At 47.9% G+C, this 14,519-nt stretch overlaps 1 protein-coding gene across 1 annotated transcript in view; it reads left to right on the forward strand.

Moving 5' to 3' along the window:
- LOC142250241 (inositol polyphosphate 5-phosphatase OCRL-like) overlaps nt 1–14,519 on the forward strand; it is a 45,296-nt gene that overhangs the window by 15,399 nt on the left and 15,378 nt on the right. The window contains exons 2-4 of the mRNA XM_075322370.1: nt 6,166–6,245; nt 11,688–11,767; nt 13,061–13,099. Coding sequence (XP_075178485.1) covers nt 6,166–6,245; nt 11,688–11,767; nt 13,061–13,099 — 199 coding nt within the window. The remainder of the gene's footprint in view (nt 1–6,165; nt 6,246–11,687; nt 11,768–13,060; nt 13,100–14,519) is intronic.

Below are 14,519 nucleotides of genomic sequence, written 5' to 3' on the forward strand. Positions count from 1 at the left end.
GAATTGGCGTCGGCTTTGATTGTATCTGAACCTAGGATTGCTACATTATACTTATTACCAAAAATACACAAAAACTCCTCCTCTCCTCCGGGTCGCCCAATTATTTCAGGAAATGGGAACTTCCTTGAGAACATCAATAAGTGGCTTGATGACCAACTTCAGCCACTTGTTAGGAATCTTCCTTCCTTTATCCAGGATACGGGTGATTTTCTGAGACGAATAGACGGATTATATGTGGGTAAAGACTCTCTTTTAGCATCTTGTGATGTTGAATCCCTGTACACCAGTATCCGACATGCTGACGGAATCAGAGCAGTAAGATTTTATCTGAGTATGAGTAATTTGTCATCTAGTTTTGTGGATTTGGTGTTGCGGTTGTTGGAGTTCGCGTTGACGCACAATTTTTTTATTTTTAAGGGGTCCTTCTATCTCCAGCTCCAGGGCACAGCAATGGGCGCTTCTTTTGCGCCAGCTTACGCTAATCTGTTCCTGGGGCTGTGGGAGAGGGACCTCCCCCTGGCAGATCTGGAGTCGTCGATGGGCCGAGTCCTTCTTTGGACTCGGTACATCGACGATATTTTCCTCATCTGGCAGGGGTCTATTGATTTATTTTTATTGTTTGTCGACGATTTGAACTCCAATGACCGCAACATCCGTCTTACGTATCAAAGCTCAGCTGATTCCGTGGCATTTTTGGATGTGCTGGTGTACAGGGATTCCAAGGACTGTTTACAGTCCAATTTACATCGTAAATCTACAGCGACGAATACATTACTTCATGCGTCATCATTTCATCCCCCACATATGATCCGTTCTATACCTGTTGGACAATTTCTCCGTATCCGCCGTCTTTGTTCTAATGATTGTGATTTTGAGCTACAGGCGGCGGATTTAACTAAGCGTTTTTCGGAGAGGGGGTACAGCAAACGCACGATCAAACGTGCATATCATAGAGCTAAGTATTCCGTGAGGAATGATTTGCTGTACTCAAAGAAGGTGCAGAGCAGTGACTCAACTATTAGGTTTATTACTAATTACTGCTCTGCACATTCTGATATTCGTGATATTTTGTTGAAGTCTTGGCCAATTCTACAGGCTGATTCTATATTGGCCAAAATTTTACCCTCAAGACCACAGATTACTCTACGCAGAGCCAAAAATTTAAAGGACTACTTGGTTCATAGCCTTCATGAAAGTAGTCCACGTCCTTTGTTCCCCAGTGTGCCGGCCGTTAGGACTGGTTGCTCACCATGTGGGAAATGCGTGGCTTGTCCCAACGTATTGCGAACAAGTACCTTTTGTGATTCTTCCTCTGTGAGGAATTACACTATCCGAAAGAGGATCACGTGCGAATCAAAGTCTGTAATTTATTACGGAGTTTGTCCCTGTCCCAAGATCTACATTGGGCTCACGACCCGACAGTTGAAAACTCGGGTTCGTGAGCACGTGTTGGGAATAGAAGCCGCACGGGAACATACTGATATTTCCACTCTCAAGACAATTCCACGGCACTTCAAACTCTTCCATGAGTGTGATTCGAAGGGGTTTTTAGTCCGTGGAATTGATGTCTTGGAAGTGGATGTTCGCGGGGGTAGAGTCAGTCAGCGACTGGCCCAATTGGAGACGCAATGGATTTGGCGTCTTCGTACAGTGCAGCCCCAGGGCCTTAATGAAAACATGAGTTTTACTTCGTTTCTGTAATTGTTGTGGTGTTTGTTTGATTTTAATTGTTTTTAATTCACTTTTTAGGCCCAATGGTAGTAAATATTGGTACGTGTCATCTGTACTGGCGATTGATTTCTTGCCATCATGTTGTATATATGGGATGTGTACATGGATGGATTCCCCCCGACTGCAGTGTATCATCTGGATATTCCTCAGTTTTTATTTTTATTCTTCATCAGCTTTGTATATCTTTTTCTATATATAGATATATATTTTTTCAAAATATTGGCTATGATAAACATATGCTTATTTCTATTTATGCAGTATATGTAATTTGTGTACTGTGCAATTATCTTTATTGATGTACTGTATATAATGTATGTGTTTATCTTGTATGGCATCATTATATGACTATTACTATATAATCAGTATTAAGATGGAACTGATGGTACGTCTATGTTCCGCTGAGGTAATTAGTGGGTCTCTTCCTGTGCCTTTTCCCTGCATTGACAGCCCCGACAGATTATATCTTCTATTTCTATTTTATCCCCCTCCTGGCTGGGTGGTTGACGCATGCGCCGCTTGCCTGGGAGTCCTGTTCCCGCGGGTGCGTCTCTATGGCTACGGGGACGCCGGGTGTTATTACCCGGCGTCCTGTGGGGCCATGACGCGCTTGCGGGGCGGGACTTCCGGTCGGCCGGCGGCGGATGCGTCTGATGATCTGCCCAATCAGCTGGGGGATGAAGGCCTATTTTAACGGCACCCCCCTATGTTCCGGTCACGCCCCCTGACGAAGGTACACTCCGAAATGCGCATCGGGCGCATTCCACCTGCAAACTATACATCTTAGGTAATGTCTTATTCTTCATATTGTCTGTCCAGAGAGTGGGCTTAGCCCCTCTAGGTGGGAATATAATCCTTTTCCCTTGTAATTGAGATGGTGGTCGCCGGCCAGTAGCGCTTGTGTAGTGTTGGTGCTTTAATCCTTGCTACCCGGTGGCACTATTGGCCATATTGCCCCGTGGTGCTAGATGCTTTTTTGCCCTAACATTTGCACGTGCTGTGGCTTGTGATTCATTCAACAATTCCGTTTTGGCAAGCACACGACTAGTAATTGCTGTGAGGTTATGCCTATGTGGTGTGTCTGCACCGGATCATGATACTATAGCTTATGTGTGTCCACTTGCTGTGGTTTTTATCTTTTGGTGCATGTATCTATATAGGCATATATCATTAACCTCTGCACTCCATCCTGTATGAGACACCCATCGACCTCCATGGAAGATACTCTATTGACTTCCATGGGGATTTCGGTGTGTGTGTATGCAGTTGCATGTGTGTAATTGCATGTAGGATATTTCACATATTTTTGCCCACGCCGCTGTTTGTCATATGTGTTGATCCCGTATAAAATTTGTTCTATACACATGCAAATCACCTTTGAATTTTTTCATATATGGTGTCTGTATGTTGTGACCTCTTTATTAGAGCTTGCAGAGAATGGGGTCCTTTATGGATCAACACATTGATAAACTTGGGTTGTGATACATGGGCATATGAATGGGTACTAATACAGTAGTATGCCTTATTGTGAGGTAATTTTTGTGTATACTCTCTTCTGTATGATTCATCCATTGACTTCCATGGAAGATATTCCATTGACTTCCATGGGAACTCCAATGTAGGTACATGCAATTGCATGCGTACAATCGTATATGTGGTATTTCTATATTGTTAGTTATGCCGCTGTTTCTCATGTGTATTGATCCTTTACGAAATTTGGACTATATACATGCAAACTAATTTTGGAATTTCCATATATGGAGTTTGTATGTTGCGACCTCCTTAACAGAGCTTGCAGTAAATACAGTGTCGTATGGATCAGCACATGGGTAACCTTGGTTGTAGTGCATAGGCATGTGGATGTGGATTAGCACACTGGAATGCCTGTGGGGTAATCTTATGTCTTAATTTCTGCGGTTTCCCCATACGCTTTGAATATTGTGTGTGGTTCACATCCATATGCATATAAATCATCCATTGATAATTCTTTTTTATGCATGAATATGGATGTGCATCCAATACGCAATTGACATTATAACTACTGATAACATTTGGAGTTTGTTCCGCATCTTAGGTCCTGTCTCAATCCTTCCTGCTTGGATATTTATATGGATTGTTATGGATATGGCTTATTTCGCCTATCAATTGGTGTTCTAGCGGGAATTGATTGATGCATTGACCTGATGTGGTCTTTCTCCTAATCATAGGACTTCCACTCTTGTTGGATATGACTTTATATCTTGCATTACTGAAGATATTTGGCATAATTTACTCTGTACCTAAAAGTTTGCGGTGATGTATACCGTTGTTTTCCTCCCCTCACTTATCCACATTTTTATGGAAATTTATACAAATAAAAATATGTATTGAACCGCAGATCGCCTCTCTTGCTTTTGTTTTGATAGTGTAATGTATGTAGTGTAGTATACGATGTGTACACTGCGGCCGGATGATTGATCTGTTGCACACTGCGGCTGTGCAGAGGACAATGCTCCGGGCGGTGATCCTCCGATGAGCTGTGTGTGTGTGTGTGTGTGTGTGTGTGTGTGTATAGTGTAGTGTAAATAGTGTAGTGTGTGTATATAGTGTAGTGTGTGTATATAGTGTAGTGTGTGTATATAGTGTAGTGTGTATATAGTGTAGTGTGTATATAGTGTGTGTATATAGTGTAGTGTATATAGTGTAGTGTGTATATAGTGTAATGTATGTAGTGTAGTATACGATGTGTACACTGCGGCCGGATCATTGCTCTATTGCACACTGCGGCTGTGCAGAGGACCATGCTCCGGGCGGTGATCTTCTGATGAGCTGTGTGTGTGTGTGTGTGTGTGTGTGTATAGTGTAGTGTGTGTATATAGTGTAGTGTGTGTATGTAGTGTAGTATATGATGTGTACACTGCGGCTGTGCAGAGGACAATGCTCCAGGCGGTGATCCTCCGATGAGCTGTGTGTGTGTGTATAGTGTAGTGTATATAGTTTAGTGTATATAGTGTAGTGTATATAGTGTAGTGTGTATATAGTGTAATGTATATAGTGTAGTGTGTGTATATAGTGTAATGTATGTATGTAGTGTAGTATACGATGTGTACACTGCGGCCGGATCATTGCTTTATTGCACACTGCGGCTGTGCAGAGGACCATGCTCCGGGCGGTGATCTTCTGATGAGCTGTGTGTGTGTATATAGTGTAGTGTGTGTATATAGTGTAATGTATGTATGTAGTGTATTATACGATGTGTACACTGCGGCCGGATGATTGCTCTATTGCACACTGCGGCTGTGCAGAGGACAATGCTCCGGGCGGTGATCTTCTGATGAGCTGTGTGTGTGTATATAGTGTAGTGTGTGTATATAGTGTAATGTATGTATGTAGTGTAGTATACGATGTGTACACTGCGGCCGGATGATTGCTCTATTGCACACTGCGGCTGTGCAGAGGACAATGCTCCTGGCGGTGATCCTCTGATGAGCTGTGTGTGTGTATAGTGTAGTGTGTGTATATAGTGTAGTGTATATAGTGTAATGTATGTAGTGTAGTATACGATGTGTACACTGCGGCCGGATGATTGATCTGTTGCACACTGCGGCTGTGCAGAGGACAATGCTCCGCGCGGTGATCCTTTGATGAGCTGTGAATCTCCCGACAGGTGGAGTTTTCTATGGAATCTGTCACCAGGTTTGTACCTGTAATCTGAGGGCAGCATCTTATCGGGGCAGAGACCCTGATTCCAGTCCAGAGCTGCTTGCTGCTGTTTTTATAGTAAACTCCCAGCTTGTAGCCCTCCATGTTTATGAGCTCTGTGTAACCACTGCCCACCACTTCTGATTGGCAGCATTGTCTATAACCACGTCTCCACCACTGATTGGCAGCTTTCTAAGTACACTGTGCATAGGCAGAACGCTACCAATCAGTGATGTGGGCGGGGTTATACAGGGCTCAGCATTCAGAGAACTGCTTTATCTACAAGAGAGAAAAGGGTAATTTTATCATAACAGCAGCAGGCAGCTGAGTAAAGGAAGAATTTCAGCTCACCCCTCTTCACTCTAGGAACCACCACCGATGCACGGAACGCCCTGGCCCGGGCGGAGAAGCACAATCATGTAGAGGAAAAAAATCCAGCATCAGAAGGAGAAAAAGTAGTAATAAAACTTGAACTTTATTGAATCCATTAAAAACAGGATACAACACGCATGGAAGCTTGGGGACACACAGTGAAACACAGGACTATCCTACGCGTTTCAACCTTGCGGTCTTAGTCATGGATCCAGGATTTTTTTCCTCTACAGGCAGCTGAGTAAGTGACACCTCGCTGGAATCAGGGTCTCTGCCCCGACATCATGCAATAAACATAAAATACATAGCAAAATCATGCTGGCAGATTCCCTTTAACCAGCTGTGTGCTGGGATATGTGGAGATTTCCTTGACTCGCTGCACATGTCGTGGAAGGCACGGAGGTGACTCAGGGGAGGAAGGTGCCGTGTGTGCTGATCCTGAGCCGGAGCGACGGCCACTCCGTGTAAGTGCAGTGTGTGCAGCTCCAGGGAGCGGGGCCGCCGCACGCCACATCAGCGGGGCTCAATCAGCACTCGCACGCCACCATAGCATTGTGCTGTCTGATTATAGGAGGAGGGTCTATGATGGCGTCTCCGCTCCCGGTCCGGAGCCTCCTCTCTTCCTACCATCGCCGTCCTCTTTGCTTCGTGTGGATGATGCGGCCTACGTCATCCACACAGTGTCCTCCATTGTGCTCCTGGGCGGGCGGGCCTCTCTGGGCGGGCGGGCGGGCCTCTCTGGGCGGGCGGGAGGGCCTCTCTGGGCGGGAGGGCCTCTCTGGGCGGGCGGGCGGGCCTCTCTGGGCGGGCGGGCGGGCCTCTCTGGGCGGGCGGGTCTCTCTGGGCAGTGAGCAAAGTACTGTAATGCGCAGGGAAAGGTCAAAGAATGGGCGCGCAGGTGTGCTGCAATACACAGAGAAGTGCGGGGGCGCAGGTGTGCTGCAATACACAGGGAAGTGCGGGGGCGCAGGTGTACTGCAATACACAGAGAAGTGCGGGGGCGCAGGTGTACTGCAATACACAGAGAAGTGCGGGGGCGCAGGTGTACTGCAATACACAGAGAAGTGCGGGGGCGCAGGTGTACTGCAATACACAGGGAAGTGCGGGGCGCAGGTGTACTGCAATACACAGGGAAGTGCGGGGGCGCAGGTGTACTGCAATACACAGGGAAGTGCGGGGCGCAGGTGTACTGCAATACACAGGGAAGTGCGGGGCACAGGTGTACTGCAATACACAGGGAAGTGCGGGGGCGCAGGTGTACTGCAATACACAGAGAAGTGCGGGGGCGCAGGTGTACTGCAATACAGAGAAGTGCGGGGGCGCAGGTGTACTGCAATACACAGAGAAGTGCGGGGGCGCAGGTGTACTGCAATACACAGAGAAGTGCGGGGCACAGGTGTACTGCAATACACAGAGAAGTGCGGGGGGTGCAGGTGTACTGCAATACACAGGGAAGTGCGGGGGCGCAGGTGTACTGCAATACACAGAGAAGTGCGGGGGCGCAGGTGTACTGCAATACACAGAGAAGTGCGGGGCACAGGTGTACTGCAATACACAGAGAAGTGCGGGGCACAGGTGTACTGCAATACACAGAGAAGTGCGGGGGGTGCAGGTGTACTGCAATACACAGAGAAGTGCGGGGGGCGCAGGTGTACTGCAATACACAGGGAAGTGCGGGGCACAGGTGTACTGCAATACACAGAGAAGTGCGGGGGGTGCAGGTGTACTGCAATACACAGGGAAGTGCGGGGCACAGGTGTACTGCAATACACAGAGAAGTGCGGGGGGTGCAGGTGTACTGCAATACACAGAGAAGTGCGGGGGAGCAGGAGCACAATGGCGCATGACGTAAGGAGAAGAGGAGGAGCCGGACCAAGCCCAGCAATGCCCATCAGATGGGAGCAGAACGCCCCCGCCCCCCCCCGCAGGAGAGGAGGGGACAGGATCCTTATAGAAGGATCCGATCTTAGTATTTGTCTTTTCTTTCTTTGCATTTCTATGCAAGCTTTTGTTTCAAGCTGCCTGAAAAGAGGTTTTCCTCCGTGATTGCACCAGCAGAATAGTGAGCGCAGCTCTGGAGTATAATACAGGAGGTAACTCAGGATCAGTAATGTATGTACACAGTGACTACACCAGCAGAATAGTGAGTGCAGGTCTGGAGTATAATACAGGAGGTAACTCAGGATCAGTAATGTAATGTATGTACACAGTGACTGCACCAGCAGAATAGTGAGTGCAGCTCTGGAGTATAATACAGGAGGTAACTCAGGATCAGTAATGTAATGTATGTACACAGTGACTGCACCAGCAGAATAGTGACCGCAGCTCTGGAGTATAATACAGGAGGTAACTCAGGATCAGTAAAGTAATGTATGTACACAGTGACTGCACCAGCAGAATACGGAGTGCAGCTCTGGAGTATAATACAGGAGGTAACTCAGGATCAGTAATGTATGTACTCAGTGACTGCACCAGCAGAATAGTGAGTGCAGCTCTGGAGTATAATACAGGATGTAACTCAGGATCAGTAATGTAATGTATGTACACAGTGACTGCACCAGCAGAATAGTGAGTGCAGCTCTGGAGTATAATACAGGAGGTAACTCAGGATCAGTAATGTATGTACACAGTGACTGCACCAGCAGAATACGGAGTGCAGCTCTGGAGTATAATACAGGAGGTAACTCAGGATCAGTAATGTATGTACTCAGTGACTGCACCAGCAGAATAGTGAGTGCAGCTCTGGAGTATAATACAGGAGGTAACTCAGGATCAGTAATGTAATGTATGTACACAGTGACTGCACCAGCAGAATAGTGAGTGCAGCTCTGGAGTATAATATAGGAGGTAACTCAGGATCAGTAATGTAATGTATGTGCACAGTGACTGCACCAGCAGAATAGTGAGTGCAGCTCTGGAGTATAATACAGGAGGTAACTCAGGATCAGTAATGTAATGAATGTACACAGTGACTGCACCAGCAGAATAGTGAGTGCAGCTCTGGAGTATAATACAGGAGGTAACTCAGGATCAGTAATGTAATGTATGTACACAGTGACTGCACCAGCAGAATAGTGAGTGCAGCTCTGGAGTATAATACAGGAGGTAACTCAGGATCAGTAATGTAATGTATGTACACAGTGACTGCACCAGCAGAATAGTGAGTGCAGCTCTGGAGTATAATACAGGAGGTAACTCAGGATCAGTAATGTATGTACACAGTGACTGCACCAGCAGAATACGGAGTGCAGCTCTGGAGTATAATACAGGAGGTAACTCAGGATCAGTAATGTATGTACTCAGTGACTGCACCAGCAGAATAGTGAGTGCAGCTCTGGAGTATAATACAGGAGGTAACTCAGGATCAGTAATGTAATGTATGTACACAGTGACTGCACCAGCAGAATAGTGAGTGCAGCTCTGGAGTATAATATAGGAGGTAACTCAGGATCAGTAATGTAATGTATGTGCACAGTGACTGCACCAGCAGAATAGTGAGTGCAGCTCTGGAGTATAATACAGGATGTAACTCAGGATCAGTAATGTAATGTATGTACACAGTGACTGCACCAGCAGAATAGTGAGTGCAGCTCTGGAGTATAATACAGGAGGTAACTCAGGATCAGTAATGTAATGAATGTACACAGTGACTGCACCAGCAGAATAATGAGTGCAGCTCTGGAGTATAATACAGGAGGTAACTCAGGATCAGTAATGTAATGTATGTACACAGTGACTGCACCAGCAGAATAGTGAGTGCAGCTCTGGAGTATAATACAGGAGGTAACTCAGGATCAGTAATGTAATGTATGTACACAGTGACTGCACCAGCAGAATAGTGAGTGCAGCTCTGGAGTATAATACAGGAGGTAACTCAGGATCAGTAATGTATGTATTATTGAGATAGACCTGGCTCACTCAACGTGGGGGTGCTCTGGAATAATGAGTCCAGTATTACAAAAATATATCCGGCACACCACAATGCAAGAGAGGAATCTTAGGTTTGGTTTGAAAAAAATGTTGATTTATTGTGTATATACAAAAAAGTCCGTCCAACGTTTCGATCCAAAAGGATCTTTCACAGGGACAATGGGACTAGTGTGTAGAAAAGAAAAAACATACATAAAATTAAAAACAAAAACAGTATCAGTGATACACTGTTGTGATTACATGATCAGACAAGTCATAAATACAAAGAAAATGGCAGAAACTGCAGACAAAACAAAAAAACGCTTAAATCCATTAATTTCATAGGCACCAATGGATGAAACATGGAAATCTCCATTAAGATATAAGATAAATGACAATCTGTTGAGACATGAAAGAGACCATTAGAGGAGTGACCATACATGATAATAAGACACGTACCTAGAGGTATAAAAGGATTGTCAAATCGTATCAGTACAAGTGATGATGGTCATCAAAGTCTATCAGAAGAATGCGTAAGCGGTCTATGAAGGAGGTAAACAAGGAGACCGAGTTATAAATTGAACAAAAAAGTCTGATTACACAAGTCAGAAGGGAGAGGGGACATACCTCAGTAATTATACTTAGTGATATCACTATGTCCCCTCTCCCTTCTGACTTGTGTAATCAGACTTTTTTGTTCAATTTATAACTCGGTCTCCTTGTTTACCTCCTTCATAGACCGCTTACGCATTCTTCTGATAGACTTTGATGACCATCATCACTTGTACTGATACGATTTGACAATCCTTTTATACTTCTAGGTACATGTCTTATTATCATGTATGGTCACTCCTCTAATGGTCTCTTTCATGTCTCAACAGATTGTCATTTATCTTATATCTTAATGGAGATTTCCATGTTTCATCCATTGGTGCCTATGAAATTAATGGATTTAAGCGTTTTTTTGTTTCTTTTGTCTCTGCAGTTTCTGCCATTTTCTTTGTATTTATGACTTGTCTGATCATGTAATCACAACAGTGTATCACTGATACTGTTTTTGTTTTTAATTTTATGTATGTTTTTTCTTTTCTACACACTAGTCCCATTGTCCCTGTGAAAGATCCTTTTGGATCGAAACGTTGGACGGACTTTTTTGTATATACACAATAAATCAACATTTTTTTTCAAACCAAACCTAAGATTCCAGTAATGTATGTACACAGTGACTGCACCAGCAGAATAGTGAGCGCAGCTGTGGAGTATAATACAGGAGGTAACTCAGGATCAGTAATGTAATGTATGTACACAGTGACTGCACCAGCAGAATAGTGAGTGCAGCTCTGGAGTATAATACAGGAGGTAACTCAGGATCAGTAATGTATGTACACAGTGACTGCACCAGCAGAATAGTGAGTGCAGCTCTGGAGGATAATACAGGAGGTAACTCAGGATCAGTAATGTAATGTATGTACACAGTGACTGCACCAGCAGAATAGTGAGTGCAGCTCTGGAGGATAATACAGGAGGTAACTCAGGATCAGTGATGTAATGTATGTACACAGTGACTGCACCAGCAGAATAGTGAGTGCAGCTCTGGAGTATAATACAGGAGGTAACTCAGGATCAGTAATGTATGTACACAGTGACTGCACCAGCAGAATAGTGAGTGCAGCTCTGGAGTATAATACAGGAGGTAACTCAGGATCAGTAATGTATGTACACAGTGACTGCACCAGCAGAATAGTGAGTGCAGCTCTGGAGGATAATACAGGAGGTAACTCAGGATCAGTAATGTATGTACACAGTGACTGCACCAGCAGAATAGTGAGTGCAGCTCTGGAGGATAATACAGGAGGTAACTCAGGATCAGTAATGTATGTACACAGTGACTGCACCAGCAGAATAGTGAGTGCAGCTCTAGAGTATAATAAAGGATGTAACTAAGGATTATACACAGGACTCCTGACTTTACTCCATTATTCCTCGTCTTCTCTCAGGTTGATGATCCGGACTCCGGGTAAAGATTCGGGGAATGAAGAAATCTTCCCCATAACGAGCAGCTTCAAATGTGTTCAAGGTAAAGTCTTCCGTCTCATCCCAATAATGGCCCCTCCTCACTGCAGAATGACCCCGCCACTCGATCCAGTGTGTGGGGATGACGGGGAGCGCCGCGCTCTGTTCACTTTTCTGCTCCCCGAACACTCAGCAGATGACAAAACATACTTAGAGATGAAGTCTTCCCTCCCCGCTCTGCAGCTTCCTGCCCCCTTCTCCCCGCTCTGCAGCTTCCTGCCCCCTTCTCCCCGCTCTGCAGCTTCCTGCCCCCCTCTCCCCGCTCTGCAGCTTCCTGCCCCCCTCTCCCCGCTCTGCAGCTTCCTGCCCCCCTCTCCCCGCTCTGCAGCTTCCTGCCCCTTTCTCCCCGCTCTGCAGCTTCCTGCCCCTTTCTCCCCGCTCTGCAGCTTCCTGCCCCCTTCTCCCCGCTCTGCAGCCTCCTGCCCCCTTCTCCCCGCTCTGCAGCTTCCTGCCACCCTCTCCCCGCTCTGCAGCTTCCTGCCCCCTTCTCCCCGCTCTGCAGCCTCCTGCCCCCTTCTCCCCGCTCTGCAGCCTCCTGCCCCCTTCTCCCCGCTCTGCAGCTTCCTGCCACCCTCTCCTCGCTCTGCAGCTTCCTGCCTCCTTCTCCCCGGTCTGCAGCTTCCTGCCCCCTTCTCCCCGCTCTGCAGCTTCCTGCCCCCTTCTCCCCGCTCTGCAGCTTCCTGCCCCCTTCTCCCCGCTCTGCAGCTTCCTGCCCCCTTCTCCCCGCTCTGCAGCTTCCTGCCCCCTTCTCCCCGCTCTGCAGCCTCCTGCCCCCTTCTCCCCGCTCTGCAGCCTCCTGCCCCCTTCTCCCCGCTCTGCAGCCTCCTGCCCCCTTCTCCCCGCTCTGCAGCTTCCTGCCCCCTTCTCCCCGCTCTGCAGCCTCCTGCCCCCTTCTCCCCGCTCTGCAGCTTCCTGCCCCCTTCTCCCCGCTCTGCAGCTTCCTGCCCCCTTCTCCCCGCTCTGCAGCCTCCTGCCCCCTTCTCCCCACTCTGCAGCCTCCTGCCCCCTTCTCCCCGCTCTGCAGCCTCCTGCCCCCTTCTCCCCGCTCTGCAGCCTCCTGCCCCCTTCTCCCCGCTCTGCAGCCTCCTGCCCCCTTCTCCCCGCTCTGCAGCTTCCTGCCCCCTTCTCCCCGCTCTGCAGCTTCCTGCCCCCTTCTCCCCGCTCTGCAGCTTCCTGCCCCCTTCTCCCCGCTCTGCAGCCTCCTGCCCCCTTCTCCCCACTCTGCAGCCTCCTGCCCCCTTCTCCCCACTCTGCCTTCCACCCCTTGTAACTTGCTCTTCTTTCTTGTATCTTCCAGAAGCGGAGGAGACTCTTCTCATTGACATTCCTACTAACAGTAAGTACCGGGGCATTCCCCTGCTGCGGGCGGGATCCTCAGGATGTCGGGGAATTCTGCAAGCTCAGCTGGGTCTAATATACAGCTCTATGGGGGGGGGGGCCCAGGAATGTGCCGTGTATGTGGGGTCCTCGGGAGTACAAGTGTGTATATATGGTGGGGGTCCCAGGGAGCACAACTGTGTGTGTATGTGGGGTCCCAGGGAGCACAACTGTGTGTGTATGTGGGGGTCCCAGGGAGCACAACTGTGTGTATATGTGGTGGGGGTCCCAGGGAGCACAACTGTGTGTGTATGTGGGGTCCCAGGGAGCACAACTGTGTGTGTATGTGGGGTCCCAGGGAGCACAACTGTGTGTGTATGTGGGGTCCCAGGGAGCACAACTGTGTGTGTATGTGGTGTCCCAGGGAGCACAACTGTGTGTATATGTGGGGGTCCCAGGGAGCACAACTGTGTGTGTATGTGGGGTCCCAGGGAGCACAACTGTGTGTGTATGTGGGGGTCCCAGGGATCACAACTGTGTGTGTATATGTGGGGGTCCCCGGGAGCACAACTGTGTGTACATGTGAGGGTCCCCGGGAGCACAACTGTGTGTATATGTGGGGGTCCCCGGGAGCACAACTGTGTATATATGTGGGGGTCCCCGGGAGCACAACTGTGTGTATATGTGGGGGTCCCCGGGAGCACAACTGTGTGTATATGTGGGGGTCCCCGGGAGCACAACTGTGTGTATATGTGGGGGTCCCCGGGAGCACAACTGTGTGTATATGTGGGGGTCCCCGGGAGCACAACTGTGTGTATATGTGGGGGTCCCCGGGAGCAGTGCTTGTAGTAGTGAATGGGGAAAAAAGGCTTGTTTGCTTTGCAAAATGCAAATGGACAGCACTTTTACTGGTGGTTGTTCTGCAGGCGCTGTGTATTTGCTGCTGTGTATTTGCTGTTGTATATTTGCCTCTTCCCAGTGGATCTGTTGCTGTGTATTTGCCTCTTCCCGGTGGATCTGTTGCTGTGTATTTGCCTCTTCCCAGTGGATCTGTTGCTGTGTATTTGCCTCTTCCCGGTGGATCTGTTGCTGTGTATTTGCCTCTTCCCGGTGGATCTGTTGCTGTGTATTTGCCTCTTCCCGGTGGATCTGTTGCTGTGTATTTGCCTCTTCCCGGTGGATCTGTTGCTGTGTATTTGCTGCTGTGTATTTGCTGTTGTATATTTGCCTCTTCCCAGTGGATCTGTTGCTGTGTATTTGCCTCTTCCCGGTGGATCTGTTGCTGTGTATTTGCCTCTTCCCGGTGGATCTGTTGCTGTGTATTTGCCTCTTCCCGGTGGATCTGTTGCTGTGTATTTGCCTCTTCCCGGTGGATCTGTTGCTGTGTATTTGCCTCTTCCCGGTGGATCTGTTGCTGTGTATTTGCCTCTTCCCGGTGG

This window comes from Anomaloglossus baeobatrachus, chromosome 9, assembly GCF_048569485.1.
Source record: "Anomaloglossus baeobatrachus isolate aAnoBae1 chromosome 9, aAnoBae1.hap1, whole genome shotgun sequence".
NCBI classification, from domain to species: Eukaryota; Metazoa; Chordata; class Amphibia; order Anura; family Aromobatidae; genus Anomaloglossus; species Anomaloglossus baeobatrachus.